Consider the following 14,231-nt stretch of genomic DNA (forward strand, 5'->3'; position numbering starts at 1 on the left):
GCATGTTGCAAACTGCGTGTCATCTTATACTGTAAGCTTCTCAGAAGTGCAGGCAGTGTTATCAATATGGCTGCCTCCTGTACAGAAGACGCCAATTCTACTGTATAGAGGGATATAGCGCTGCAACATCAAAATGTCCATCAGTATAGCAAATACCTCCGACACGGATAACGCCTTCATTGATCTATTAAGTGTTTCTGACCATATACAGCTGCAAAACCTTGGTTTTGATGCAGAACTAGCAAAAATACAATAAAAAAGGGTAACAGCTGCCAGACTCAGCGTCCACATTATCTCTCGAAGTATTACAGTGACTGTAGGAAAGAAGTAATGATCGGGTGCATGCATGTCATCTCACATCTTGTAGAGCAATGCTCCTGACAGTGAGTGCAGTAAAGTATCAGGTCTCTGTATGACATTCTGACCTTCTCTGGTAGAGCGGTGCTCCACACAGTGCCTGTAGGAGGAACTTAATTGTACATCCTTCATTTAAGATATATTAAGAGTAACAGTATTTCTAAGAGGTGCTTAATGATAAGGAGTGTAACACTCCTCTCCCTTTTTAGCTGTACTTCTCATCAACTGGCAGGGCTCAGTGAAGCAGAGCTCCTCCAAGTGGCTGGACAAGGTTCAGTGTCTGGGTATATTCTGCACCTAAGTCACGCTCCCCTGTGTTGTCTCTGTACTACTCTCCTCAATACCATTATTGTGTCTCAGTGCTTGTAGAAGGCCCTCACTAATCAGTATGACATCCCTCACCTCACTGAGCAGGGCTCCTCTCAGTGACAGCAGGAGCTGGTCCTAGTGACTGTTGTCTATCACAGAATAGCTGCATTTATTTTGCCGCCTTTCTGCATAACCGGTGTCCAGACAAATTGTCACCCCTGTAATTGGCCAAATGACATAATGATGGACTTTAATTAGCATATTTCAGGACTCCACAAAGTGTAACAGCAGATAGAGATTATAGCACGGGTGTAGGTAGCATTTTTGTTTTTTATTAAATCTTCCCAATTTTCTGTACAGAAAAAAAAAATGCACATTATGCCTTTAACATCGGTAACATTTCATTATGACACAGCATGAACAGAATGACTTGATCTATACACAGAAGGAAAACAATTTACAAAATGAAAATAAAAAAAATCAAATAATGTACTGGTAATGCATGAATGTGACGATTGGATTCCCTGTGTGCGTGCGGCTTTTCTCCAGTGTGTATTGCACGACTGAATCGGCTGTACAGGACTGAAGGAGATAAAGCCAGTGTAGTAGGTAAGGGGTTAGGGTCTGAGACTGCAGTCCTGGCTGTAGAGTATAGGGGATGGCGTAGGGAAATGTTTGTAGTCTTGAGTGCAGTGATGTCATTATCGGTACAATTTCTTGTAGCTGAAAAGAGAACACATTTTGTGAAGGGTTTAAAAACAACCGTTTCTGGAGTAATCGGAAATGAAACAAGTGACAGCGTAACTATCCTGGCCCAGGACACAGAAGCAGATAACCGATTGCACATTACGTGTACCAGGACTGACAATGGAAGTCCCACAATGCACTGGGCTAAGAGGACGCTGGCAGAGACCTTACACAATTAAAGCACACGTGATTAAAATAGACCAGGGTGCTTACAGCCAATCACCGCAGCCTGCTAGAGATGGGCAACACCAGCAGAATTAACCATCAGTAACAGGCAGGTAAGCCACTTCCTGGGAACTTCTAGCTGGACGCAGACAATAGGCCCCTTCTAGATGCCGGTCTGCAACGCTGAGCGCAATATTGGACATTTATGGAACGTTCCACGATATCTGGAAATCAGCTCCAGACGGTACAGAAAAGTGAGAGAAATGCAGAGGAGCCAATGACTATACTGGAAGACAAGGGGTTAAATACCGCTCTGCATGTTGTTGTAGGAGGACTATGTTCCCACTGCGCAGCAACAGACCCGTACCAGAGGCACAACCGAGGGGCTGGGGGTCACTGCGGACATTCACATTGTATACCGGATCAGTGTTGGGTGCAGAACTGTACATCGTATAACGGTGAACGCCCAGATACTGACACCGAAGAGGAGGGGGGAGGGGGGGGGGGGGGGTCGACGGAGGACACAAACACTGTAAGACACTTCTTTGTTCGGTGTCCAGTAGCGAGAATCCGGAGCTCAGTACAGTAGTGCAAAATGGAGTTAACTAGCGTCAACCATTTCTTCTGGCCAATGACCATCCTGCCTTACTCAGTCATAAAGGGGTGTAGGTGTGGTCAGTCCGAGAGCGTAACCCCTTAGATGCCTGGGCGGCTAACAGCTAGACAGACAGTTGGACGATTCAGTTACTTGTCAGTCTCTGTACAGCAAAGCTAAACCAATCAGACTGCTGCACCACAACGTAATGCAAATAGATAAATAACAGACATTTCACAATGGATGTGAGCGCAGGATAAAACAATTCATTTTAAGACAAAGCAAGGTGTACAGCGTTAAGGGCACAACCCATCTCATGTTAAAAAGCAAAGTTATGGTTTTGGTAGAAACTATGGTTCTGGTTTTTGCTTTCCTTTCACAGCGTGGAAGACGGCCAGCCAAAGGGCCGCATTCTCCAGGGTGGAAAATACTTTCTGTGGGACCGATAAGAGGTTGGGTCGCACCATTAAGGACTCCGTTCAGAAGCTTCCGTGTCGGCTGCGCACTGCTGGACAGGAGCGCAGCGATTTGTCAGGACGAGAGCCAGGCGACCTCCAAACTCAATCTCCAAATCCTTCCACATCTCAGGGTAGGTTATGCAAAGTGGCTGAGGCACAGCTTCCAACTCCAGGAGGCATATTGTTAAAACAATCCCAGTTCCCTCTCTCCCTCCCCCCCACCCAAAACAAGAAAAGAAAGATCCACGTAAAGTAACAGCACTAGGAGAGAAGGGAGCTGTGCGGAAACATAAGGCCTGCAGTCTCTGGTTACAGAACCAGGATTGGGCAGAATGACGGATGAAGCAGGGGAGGTGGGATGTGTAGAATGGGGGGATTTTGGGGGAGGAGTCACCGCAGTTGCCTTCAGACCCCTCCAGGTTCCACAGCACTGGAAGGAGTGGGGGTAGGAGGAGGAAGATGGGATTGGGCTGCATGGGAGAGCTGTACACATGGACCTGCCCTCCCTCCCCAGAACCCCCCCTGCTTCTCAAAGCTCTTGCTGAGGGGTATAGGAGGGGTCCTCTGCTCTACCTGTCCTTCATCTCTCGTGTCACCCTCTTGGTGATGCGTCCACACAGAAGACCCCCGAAGAACAAGACGCAGACCCCAACCATGATGACAGACAGGATGTAGTTCTTGGATGGAGAGGTCAGCACTTGAGCTGCCAAATCAGAGAAGCCATCGGCTGGGGCCACCTGGAAGGAAAAACATTTATATCAGTTATTTGCTGCCAGAACCGTAGGCAGTGGGTGTTATTATCAGCGTTCTATGTGGACACAGGAGAATACTAGAAGAAAATAGTTTAGAAAGAGGACAGCACAGTAAAGAGAGACGTCACCCCTTAGACACCCCCCTCCCACACGGACGGAGGTTACGTGATTAAAGCGCAAGAATGTGACTCTATACAGAGCCTGTTACCTTGGCAGCGTAACTCCACATATCCAGGCGGTCCTGCAGTCTCTTCTTGCACTCCGGCTGCAGCCGCACCATCTTATCTTGTAAGGCTTCTATTAGACAAGACATCTCTGCAAGGGAACGGCGCAGGGTTACACCAGCAACTGCATTTACAGGGTCTATATAAAAGGGCTGTTACATGATCTATGGACAGTACAAAGCTCCATTATCCCACAGAATGAAAGATTGCTATTATCTAGATAAAATTCTCAACCAAGTTAAAAGCTTTTATGGTAAAAATATATTTTTGCAGACAAGTAAAGAAATGATAAATGGGAAACTCAGAAACCTACTTCAGCCCCATGACGTACATCTATACACTAGTATCTGGAGCGGTCACTTACGGCGTCCCTTGCCCGGAGGAATGGCGGCACAGTGGTGTTTTATGTCCAGGGCGCAGGCCGTGTGCAGGACGGGATCCACAAAAATATCCGCTTTACTCTCTTTCAGCATGTTCAGAACTTCCTGTCAGAGAAGAACAGGAAACAGTATTTAGGAGGATGGAGACTTCAGGCTCGTTCACACAGGCGCTAGGAAAAAGACTAAAGCGCTTTAGTAATGTATTTAACACTCTTCTCGTGCACTAATACTGCTCATTAAAGCAGGAGAAATACTTTGCCCTGTCTGTCTTTATAAAAATTAAAAGATAGTTGGAATGGGCTCAAAGCGTTCATCTTATTTGTAGGTGTTTTCCAGGAGTTAGTGGTTGATAGATGTGAACCGTACCGCTGACAAACGATTAATGTGGGAGTCTGACCTTATTATGCTACAGAGTAACGTCACCTTTCAGGAATTGCTGAAGGACAGGTGATCACTCACCTTTTTGCAACCAGTAGACTTGATCTTAAGCAGGTTCATCTTCAAACACTCCTCTACCTGGCCGGTGGGCTCCTGGGCAGCCGCCTCTTCCCCGCACAGAGAGTTAATCTATAAAAGGGTCATTGGTCGTATGAACAAGGTTCATCACTGGGCAGCACAACACACTTCCCCCCAATACCGTGCCCCCAACAAATTCAACACCATCGGTGCCCCCAACACAAAGATAATCTTCACAGAACCTAAAGTCCACGTATAAACCTTTCAAATGCAACACAAAGATACCACCCCAGACTGTACCTCCTCAGTGCACTGTATCTGCAGTTGGGGATCAAGCCGGTAATCCAGAGCAGTTTCCTGAATTATTACACGAATCTGGTCCTCGCAGTCTGGAGACAGGCGCTGGGCGACAGGGAATAATCTGTCATTATACGCTAATAAGACAATGCAGATACACAACCTATCTAATCAGCCTTGTGGGACTGGGAGCAGAAGCTGCAATATTAAACTAAGGGCTGTAGAGAACACTTCTGCTCTACGATTCGCGGCTCCGTCTTGTGACCGGATGCCACGTGCCACCACCCCGCACCTTCGCCCACACACCTGTTCTGCGTATTTCAGCTTCAGACAGGAAATTACTTTTCCCTCCAGTTCCTTGTCATCTTTGGCATCATTTAAAATGGACTGGCAGAATTTGGGAATATCGGCTTTGCAGGACTTTCGGAGTACAGGATTCAACCGGTAATCTGTCAGAAGAGGGAGCAGACAAGTATGAGTCTCGGCAGGGACGGTGAACAGAGCTGGGTGTACGTGTGGTCACAACAGGGTAACACAGACCTGTGTTCTGGGTTATTTGGCGCTTGGTGATCATCTGTTTACATTTCGGGTCCATGGTCTCTGTGTTCTTGTTCTGCTTTAGACACTGCAGGATGTTTTTGGGGTCCGTGTCGCTGCAGAATCTCTGAGGAAGAAGATGGGAAAGGTTACAGGAAGGTTCCTCTGGCCCAGTGCCGGATTTACCAAGAGCCATTCCTCACCTTGATCATCTGTTTGCAGACCCTCATGAGAGTGTAGTCAAGTTCTGGATCCATCATCTCAGTCTCCTGGAGTTTGAACACCTTCTGGTGGCAGGAGGAGCTCAGCTGCTTCTTCTTCTCTTTCAGACACTCAATGATCTAAGCAACAAAGGAAGATCAGCCACTGATGCAATTAACAGCTCAGTTTTAGTAGCCCTTGTGGCCAGCAGATGGCAGTCTCACCTGGGCGTTTCCGAAGGGTACATCAGGACAGTGGGTCGTTATATCGTTCTTGCAGGCGTCGTACAGCTTTGGTTCCAAGCGGATATCCTCCGACTGAAACAAACACCAGAGACTGTTTAGCAACTTGACCACCAGGGGTCACTGTGAGCTATGCTGAGCCAGGAGCCCTGCCACTATAGAATCCTACAGCTTCCACCCATACGTAGGGGCCACCTGGGACAAGGCACACGTGTAAATGAGGCTCTCACCATTTCCAGTTCCTCCACCCGGAGCTGTTTGCGACACTTTAGCGACACTCTCTGCTCCTTCTGATCCTGCAGTGTGTCGTTGCGGACAGTGGTGCTAAGACAGATGACAACATCCACCCTGCAACGCAAGACAGGAAACGCTCAAGAGACAATAAGGAACCTGACGGCAGGAGTACAACTCCCGTATATAGAGGGTGAGGTGAGAATAGATGTACTCAGATGAACCCTAGGATCTGCCTGCTTGGGATATCGCTGGATAAAACCTCTAACTATGGATTTACTTCGAAGACTGACCAAGGTCCTTATAGAGAGGTCTTGGATGGTGGGACAGCCTGTTACCACTAATGGGCAGCTTTGGTCAGTGACACCTCACCTATAACCGTAGGACACCTGTGCAGAAATATAAGTATCTGGTCACATTAGTCCAATCATAGTATGTGTTACGGCCTCTGGAACATGAATCAGAGTGAATGGCATTCGGAGTGTCCTGTTCTTTGCAAAATGTAATTTCTTTTGCTGAGCCAGATGCATGCTGGGTATAGGTGACCAACCTAATCTAATAACTGCGCCCTCTCATACCCGAGTGTATTACACCAACCTACAACAGCACTCACTTCTGCTTGATGTTGGGGCACAGTTTCAGGACGTCCTCTTTACAGGCCATCTTGAACTTGTAGGAGAATCGAAAATCTTTCATTTGGACCTAAGAGACAAAAACGGAAGGTTGGAGAGGAAGCAACCAGCAGATGTGTAAGGAGAAGGAGTATAAAGATGGTGGCCGAGGACAGGTGACGTGTTTTATGCTCAGCCCTGATCGCCATCAGGGATGAAAGGAATAATGATTAGGTACATTACCAGCTGGAAGTGGGTGACGCCCACTGCGCACTTCTCATTCATCTCCTTTTGGTGCTTGTTCTGGATTAAACACTCCATCAGATCTCCGGAGTCTATCTGGTTATCAGCCACCTCCTGAAACAGCGCAGGAAGAGGAGGATAAATGAAAGCGTCTGTATCAGCCCCGGTAACCCCAAGACCACATAAAACACACATACGTGACAATATCCTTGGATCATGGGCTCACACGCTCTCATCAGAAGGGCTTCTATCTGAATGTCCTGGAGGGGAGAAGGTGAATATTCAGCATTAATAGACAACATCTCAAAGAATCATATGTAAAATCAATAATGCTATTCCCGCGTAAGGACTAAAGGTGGCGCTGTTCCACAAGCAGACTGACCACTTACCTCTGACTCCAGTTCCGTCAAGTTACCCACAATCTCCCTGCATTCAACCACCAGTTCTTCCAGATGATCCTGCAGACACTCCAGCTCCTGAGGGGAGAAGCTCTGTCACTAATCTGGAAACCAGCAGGGATTACTGGGATGTGGAAATGGAGGGCAGATTTACTTGCCTGTCCGGTCTCAGTCTTCTCGTTGCACCATTTCCCCAACTCGGTCATACACTTTGCCTGCATGGCAGGATCCAGCTTAACATCTAGCGCCCTCTGATGGAGAATGCGCTGCACTTCAGCACGACACTCTCGAGAAAGCTGCAAGGACAGAACAGGACATTAACAGAGATGAAGACGACGCTGTAAGTACGTGCTGGACGTATCTGGTACTCTGAGGTCTTATGTTCTGAGATTTAGGCATCTACTGGCACCCCTGAAGCAACTGAGCGATATACCAATCTTATACCAAGTACTATGTAGTAACTGTATATTTTCATATAATTAACTTGTGCTTAACTTCCACCCTGTATAATTACTAAGATATACACACTCACCCGCCGGCCCTGCTCCTCCGTGCGGTAAGCATGTCTGTACAGACAGGAGAAAATGGCTCCAGCCGGCATGGTCTCACTGGTCTCGTTCCAGCCATGTGCATAACACAGCCGGGAAGCATCACCCTGACATTTCCGGTACAGGACAGGATCCAGTCTAGAAAGATACATGATCCGTGTAAGAGTCAGCCCCCCTCTGAGCACTGGCCGAGGGGGGGGGGGGGCTGATAACAGATAACCAGTGCAGGTTTACAAGGGAGTGATAACGCCCACCCAGACATCTAATTAGTGTGGAAGAGATGATGTAAAGCCTCCAGTTCATTACGTCAGTAATGGCAGCGCAGCACCACTCGGAGCCGGCCAGGTGATTTACTATCAAGTTACTGAATTTCACACAAAATATAGATATTAACAGTTGTGACACGTACTTCCAGTCCCGAGAGATGAAGTACTGCAGTTCCAGCAGGCGGTGCTCACACTCCTCCACCATCTTCTCTGTATATAAGTGCTCCATGAGACAGGACAGGATCCTGCGAGAGAGGGGGAGGTCAGTATCGGGGGCAGCCATATACTCCTTGCTGTGCTACACAGTGGACAGTTCCCACATGTAATGCGTGAATGGTGCAATCCCTCGTTACGGCTTTGTTCCAACACTACGAGGTGCCCAGAATCTAGGGTACAGTGAGGAGAACCTGGTTACTGCTCAGTACTCACATAGGATCCCCGGAGCGGATGTGTTTGCAGGCGGTCTGGATGACAGATTCACAGGCTTCATTGAGGGCCCTGTCTATGCGGTAGTCAGCCGCAGGGTCCGTCTCCTGCACCAATGTCTGTAACTGTAGGAGGAGAGAACGGTGTAATAACACATACCATTGAAGGAGGCTGGAAATACAAAATTATCACATTCATGGAATCCACCGCTCACCGCCTGCTGACACTTCTCCGCCACGTTCCCCTTCTCCCCGCGCACCACCTTCATAAGACAATGCAGAGTGCGACCCTTCCGGTGCAGCCCCGAGCAGTGATGCTCTATCTCCCCCCGGCAGCTCAGGATAATCTCTGGACTCAGAGAGAAGTCCTCCATTAGCATGCGCCTGTAGTCCAGCATCTCTCCCTGACACTCACTGCTCACCTGGCGGCCTGTAGAAAACAGCAGGAACCAGGATGGTTAGTGACTAACCACAACCTCTAAGATAATATAGTAGAGATAGAGCAATTAAAGATAATGTACAAGCAAGGTTCATTAATACGCAAATTATCACAACCACCCTGCTCATACAAAGGTCACACACCTCGGTGTACCGCAGACTCCAGACACAGGAGCAGATAGGACAGCCGCGCCTCTCTGGAGCGAGGGTGATTCTCCACATTACAGCGGTACTTCTTCAGGTCAGCCTTGCAGGACTTCGCCAATGAATAACTGACCTTGTAGTCCTGAGCAATCAGTTTCTGACGTGTAGTGAGCGCGTCACGGCACTGCAGACAGGACGGCAGAGTAAGACCAGAACCTCTCCAGCGGTAACATGAATCATATATTTACAGTGTAGTATTTCTGTATGGATTGTACAGTCAATGCCAGGCACAGCTTCCATGTAACTCACCCGCTCACTCATGGATTCCTCGAACTTGTGGTTGAACAGACACTTGTAGACTCTCCCTTCTCCGGCCTGGACCTGGTCCAAGAACACAAGAGACTGTTAGTCTCCTAAATACACCTCAACGACATCACATCCTACAGATAAAACCAGGTGAGTGACAGAAGCAGCACGATGATGATATGGTCAAGTACTGAGCTTGGAGACCTGTCACACTGGTCTAGCTCATCTGCCCAATAACCACAGCAGTTTAATAGCAGCGATATTAAGATATATAGGTAACATTACATGCATTATCTTAAAAAAAAAAAAAAAAAAAAAAAAAAAAAAAAGGCACATATCTACAATATATATATTGCATAAGCTGCCGTCACCGCACTCCACACCCCAGGGTCCGCCATGCTTACGGCGTGTACTTACAGCTTCACAGAACCGCTCGCGGTCATCTCGGCAGGCGAAGTAGAGGTGTCTGTCCAGGTGGAAGTCATCGGACGAGAGTTCGGCCACGCGCATTATGGCCTGTTTGCACTTATCAGTAAACTGTGTGGGGGAGTCGGCCTCCTCCGCTTCCTTTACAATGCCTTTCTCCAGGCAGGAGACCACCTCCCCCTGAGAGTGAGGGTCCTGTGCAGACAGAACAATTCCGCGTCAGTACATCTAGCAGAAATAAATGCAATGCTCGCTCCCTGTGAGTGAGGCTATATGTACTACAGTGATAATACGGGTGAACCCAGCCTATCCAAAGAGCTTACACTCTGCCTAGCGTAGAGTAGCTATTACAACAATACTACGGCTCTAACCTTTTCTCCAGGCCGGATACTGCCGCATTTCAGACTGTTGATCTCAGCCTTGCAGTCCTCCATAAATCCACAGATCAGCCGGTAATCGCTGTAGATTATTGCCGTCATCTTGGTGATGTACTGGTGACATTGGTATTCGGTGATATTGCCACGGTGATCGACCAGACAAGATACCACATAACCCTTCCCAGGAGTCTCTTCTGCACATTCCTTCAGCTGCGGACAACACAAGAAGATTTTTACGTACTGTCCACGATTACGGCGAGCTCCTGAATACACAGGGAGGATATAAACGTGGAGCACTCACCAGGGACAGGGTAGACTTGCAGATCTCCTTCGCCACAGACTCAAACTTTATATCCTTTGTCAGGTTGAGTTTGAAGTTCCAGAGAAGCTGTAGAACAGGTAAATAACATTATAACCAGAGACTTAATGTACGATGTGTACAGTAGACTGGTCACCTACACACAATGGAGGTAGTAAGTACACCAGGATCTAGCTACATTACCGAGGTACGAGGCACAGGGCCCGATGTCTCAGCTTCCTAATAACTTGCTGCAGTGAATGAGCCCACAACATGCTGCCTCCACAGAATGTAGCAATGTACATTAATACTCTGCTGACCAGTGCTCAGAGGAAACAGGACAGCCCTGCAACCCACCTTTCCCCACCCAACACCAGGAAGTGTGGGGAGTACAACGTATTATAGCATTGGTACTACAATGGGGCTAAAGCGAACTTCAGAAATAAAGCAAGCTGCGGGCATATCTAAACCACCCCTACTGCAGGTACAGTATACTGTGAGTGGTGACATTGTTGTAAATACCCTCCTCATTATGCTTTTCCAGTCTGATGGTGCACACCCAGCAGAGTGGGGCAATTAAACCCCATGGGGACGTGACCAGATATCTACTGTAACCGGAGAAAATAGACAGGTGGAAGGGAATCAAACCTCTAGCAGGAAACATGAATGAGAAGTGGATTCTGGAAGGGATCATTGCTGCACATTATACCAGACAGCCGGTTGTCTTGCTGGGACCTGCGTCCCCCTCCACATAAAATGACATTACACAAGGACTGATGGGGTTGTGTAACACACAGGTTTGGAGAAATGGAAAGCATTTCTTCCTAATAGAGTTCACATTATTATACCAAGTTCATTTATATATAAAGTTACTGGCATGAGGAGGAAATGCCACCAGGAGAGACCGGCAGTATTTTATATACTATTATATAGAAGCGCCAGAGCACGACCGGCACTGCGTGGTGCCAGCCAGCATGCTCTATAATGGGTATATAGGGGAGAGTAACAATAGAGATAGATACTTACATGGTTACAGTCTGAGGAAATTTCATTGTCCGCCTGAAAAGAAAATAAAATACCATCAGTTCATATTTGCAGACTACGATTTATTACTTTTTGTGATTCCACAATTCTCACCTGGAATATGTAGATAATTATATAAAACTATATTTTACTAATTCAATAACATTCCCCCCACCAGCGGCCTATTTACCGGCACACATGGAGGCAGCCATTCTCTAGTGACATCATCGAGGAATAGAAATACTGCATTACATCAGGCTACAAAATGTCTGCCTCCAGCATTACTAGGCCATGGGAGCATTTATGCAGATGGTAGAGGCAGCAGGGATTGGAAACATTTCTTAGAATGTATCAAATTGTGAATTCCAGGTTTCAGTTTACAATTCACCATTGTATACGGAATATGCAAAGCCTTGGTAATGTAGTCACTATGACTGTCATACACTGGTGTCCTGGGAGAGTACTGGTGCAGAGAGGGTACATACTGGGGAATATCAGAGGAGCCATAGGTAATGAGCAATGGGCACTCTGCATTATACCAAGACAAGTTCTAGGCTGCAAATCTAGAGCAAGAACATGGTAATCCTCATGGCTGATAACTGCCCAGTTATAAGTCTTGAAGCCTGGTGCTGTCGGCAATTATACTGTATAATAATCTTCACCACTGGGTCGGTCCTATCTGTGTGTAGTTTGCATGTTTCCCCATTTCCTCCCACTGTGCATAATGATCAGTTAATTTGCTAACAAAATGGTGAGGATTTATTGTTTATTTAACAGAAGTTCTAATAATAGATTTATCATTAATAGAGGGCAGGACATGGGGTGTTGGACACCAGTCAGTGCAACAGGAACAGCCTTGTGTACATAGATTTATTCTGCATATGCCTGATCACAGGGTGTACCCACCTACCCACCCTCTGCTGCAATAAAGCAGGCACGCAGCTGCCGTTACTCGTGTCAGCTCATTGGCCAAGTGCCACTGTCAGGGGCTCCGCCCGGCAATGCACAGGTGCAAGATACTTAAACAGCGCCCATTACTGGTCTAAAATACATTCAGAAACCTACATCTGTAAAACAGATCTACACATTTTAGGAGGTTGGAAGAACAGATCTGAATGGGGGGAGGAATATCTACAGTGCACACCAGACTTCCTCTCTATAGGCTGTGCCCAGCAGGAGTGACATGAGAATGGCCAATACAGACATTCAGTTGTGGGGTAACAATGAATCATTCTCAGGTGGATAACAGTAAGATGTATACATAGAGAGAAGATACCCTCATATCTGTTACATATCTGACATTTATCAATCATCTAACCCACAGCACGTTCTACAATGTAATCTAATCTCATGTGAGAAATAACCTATCATTTACTTTGTTTATTCCCCTTACTGCATATATAATGCTCAGTCTGGAAGTCATTTCTACAGGGAGAACTTATTTACAAATACAGAACACATAACCCAACAACCAGACCATATAATACCCCAAAAAACTACATCCGGAGACCTATAGATCGCTGCCAGCATGGTAAAGGTTAAAGTTTATTACTCAACGAGCAGAAAAACACTCTTCCTACATGGCCCGGCAGCCAAGAGAATGACGCTTCTCTTAAAAAGACAAAACAATTAAAAAATTGCAATATAACCAGTTTGAATAATTGCATCAGAACGAAACACGAGACTTCTGTAACTGCGTCCTCTGGGCGGGCGGAACCAGCGTTGTCTGGTCTTACAGCCCACAGCCATGTTTGATACAATGTATTTTGGTTTACATCAAGCACATCATACTAATCATCACATGTAACAGTGGAGAGGTGAAGATTTATTTTGAAACCTCCGCCATGAAATTGGATCACACAACAGGACAGCAAGTCTGGCTGCAAAATAAAAGAATCAAGATTTTGGAATGGCCCAGTCAAAGTCCAGACATGAAACCCACAGAGATGCGATGGTAGAACCATAAGTACCAGGTATAAACGAATACCCTTAAACATCAATGAACTGACACCACGCTGGAAGGAGGAACAATCCTCAGATACCACGTAAGAGTCCTACAGGAAGCTTATTGCCTTATGTTTTGAGGATGAACTTTCCATGCACATGTCTGAATGCTGCAAGACACATTCATACCGTACCAGCTTGTGTTTTAGGTGTCTGGAGCCTGCATACAGACTATCGGGGCGGACTCAACCATATCAACAGCTCTATCTGCAAAGGAGCTAAAGATATTCCACACGTGACTGTCATACAGCTCAGACTGGAACTATAAAAAGAATCCACAGACCACTAGCAGAACTCCATCCTTCCACAGCCATAAGACGGTGTATTACAGAGCCGGACCGTTCCCAGGCTGAGCCCAGAACTAGACATAACACGGGCCCTGTATTCTGACATCAGAAGGACCCTGTAGATGGAAGTACAGCCTGGGACACTCTGCACGAAGGATAACACAGGATGTCTGTGTGGTGGGCAGGAAGTCATAATGAATGCAGTAAAGGACTATTTATGTGTGACCTGCAGACATCTGTCCCCACCTCCCACTAGCAGATTCTGGCTCATTCACTGCCACGTAATTCTCCATCCTAATTATATCCCAGAGAGTCCTCAACAACAGACATTAATTCTGGGCCGTTTTACCCCATATTCATCATCAGCGACAATAGCCCGACAACCCCTCACTGAAAGGCATAAGAGGGTCTCAGACTGAGTTATGGGGGCTGGAGAACACCATGGCTGGGAGCCCTGGGGGAGGATGCAGGACAGGTAACAGGAAC

At 46.9% G+C, this 14,231-nt stretch overlaps 1 protein-coding gene across 1 annotated transcript; it reads right to left on the reverse strand.

The window, feature by feature from the left end:
- Nucleotides 1-976: 976 nt before the first annotated feature.
- GLG1 (golgi glycoprotein 1) lies at nucleotides 977-11,544 on the reverse strand. Its single transcript, XM_075194286.1, has 26 exons — nucleotides 11,458-11,544; nucleotides 10,435-10,521; nucleotides 10,128-10,343; nucleotides 9,748-9,951; nucleotides 9,334-9,405; nucleotides 9,025-9,208; nucleotides 8,658-8,872; nucleotides 8,447-8,568; nucleotides 8,161-8,262; nucleotides 7,736-7,889; nucleotides 7,362-7,499; nucleotides 7,195-7,281; nucleotides 7,003-7,065; nucleotides 6,806-6,919; nucleotides 6,565-6,653; nucleotides 5,951-6,068; nucleotides 5,703-5,795; nucleotides 5,481-5,618; nucleotides 5,281-5,404; nucleotides 5,047-5,189; nucleotides 4,744-4,845; nucleotides 4,447-4,554; nucleotides 3,972-4,092; nucleotides 3,592-3,698; nucleotides 3,205-3,368; nucleotides 977-1,389 (listed from the first exon to the last, which is right to left on the reverse strand). Exons 3-26 carry the CDS (start codon nucleotides 10,233-10,235, stop codon nucleotides 1,368-1,370), a joined length of 2,892 nt encoding a protein of 963 aa, XP_075050387.1. The 5' UTR covers nucleotides 10,236-10,343; nucleotides 10,435-10,521; nucleotides 11,458-11,544; the 3' UTR covers nucleotides 977-1,367.
- Nucleotides 11,545-14,231: the final 2,687 nt, after the last annotated feature.

Source organism: Mixophyes fleayi, unplaced genomic scaffold (genome assembly GCF_038048845.1).
Source record: "Mixophyes fleayi isolate aMixFle1 unplaced genomic scaffold, aMixFle1.hap1 Scaffold_2755, whole genome shotgun sequence".
Lineage (NCBI taxonomy): Eukaryota > Metazoa > Chordata > Amphibia > Anura > Limnodynastidae > Mixophyes > Mixophyes fleayi.

Excerpts from the sequence above, each read along its gene's own strand:
- GLG1 (XM_075194286.1), bottom strand. The coding sequence starts at position 10,235 with ATGACGGCAATAATCTACAGCGATTACCGGCTGATCTGTGGATTTATG. Across the intron at positions 9,952-10,127 it reads GTATCCGGCCTGGAGAAAAG|GACCCTCACTCTCAGGGGGA; the intron begins GTTAGAGCCGTA and ends CTGTCTGCACAG. Across the intron at positions 6,069-6,564 it reads TGCCCCAACATCAAGCAGAA|GGTGGATGTTGTCATCTGTC; the intron begins GTGAGTGCTGTT and ends CTTGCGTTGCAG.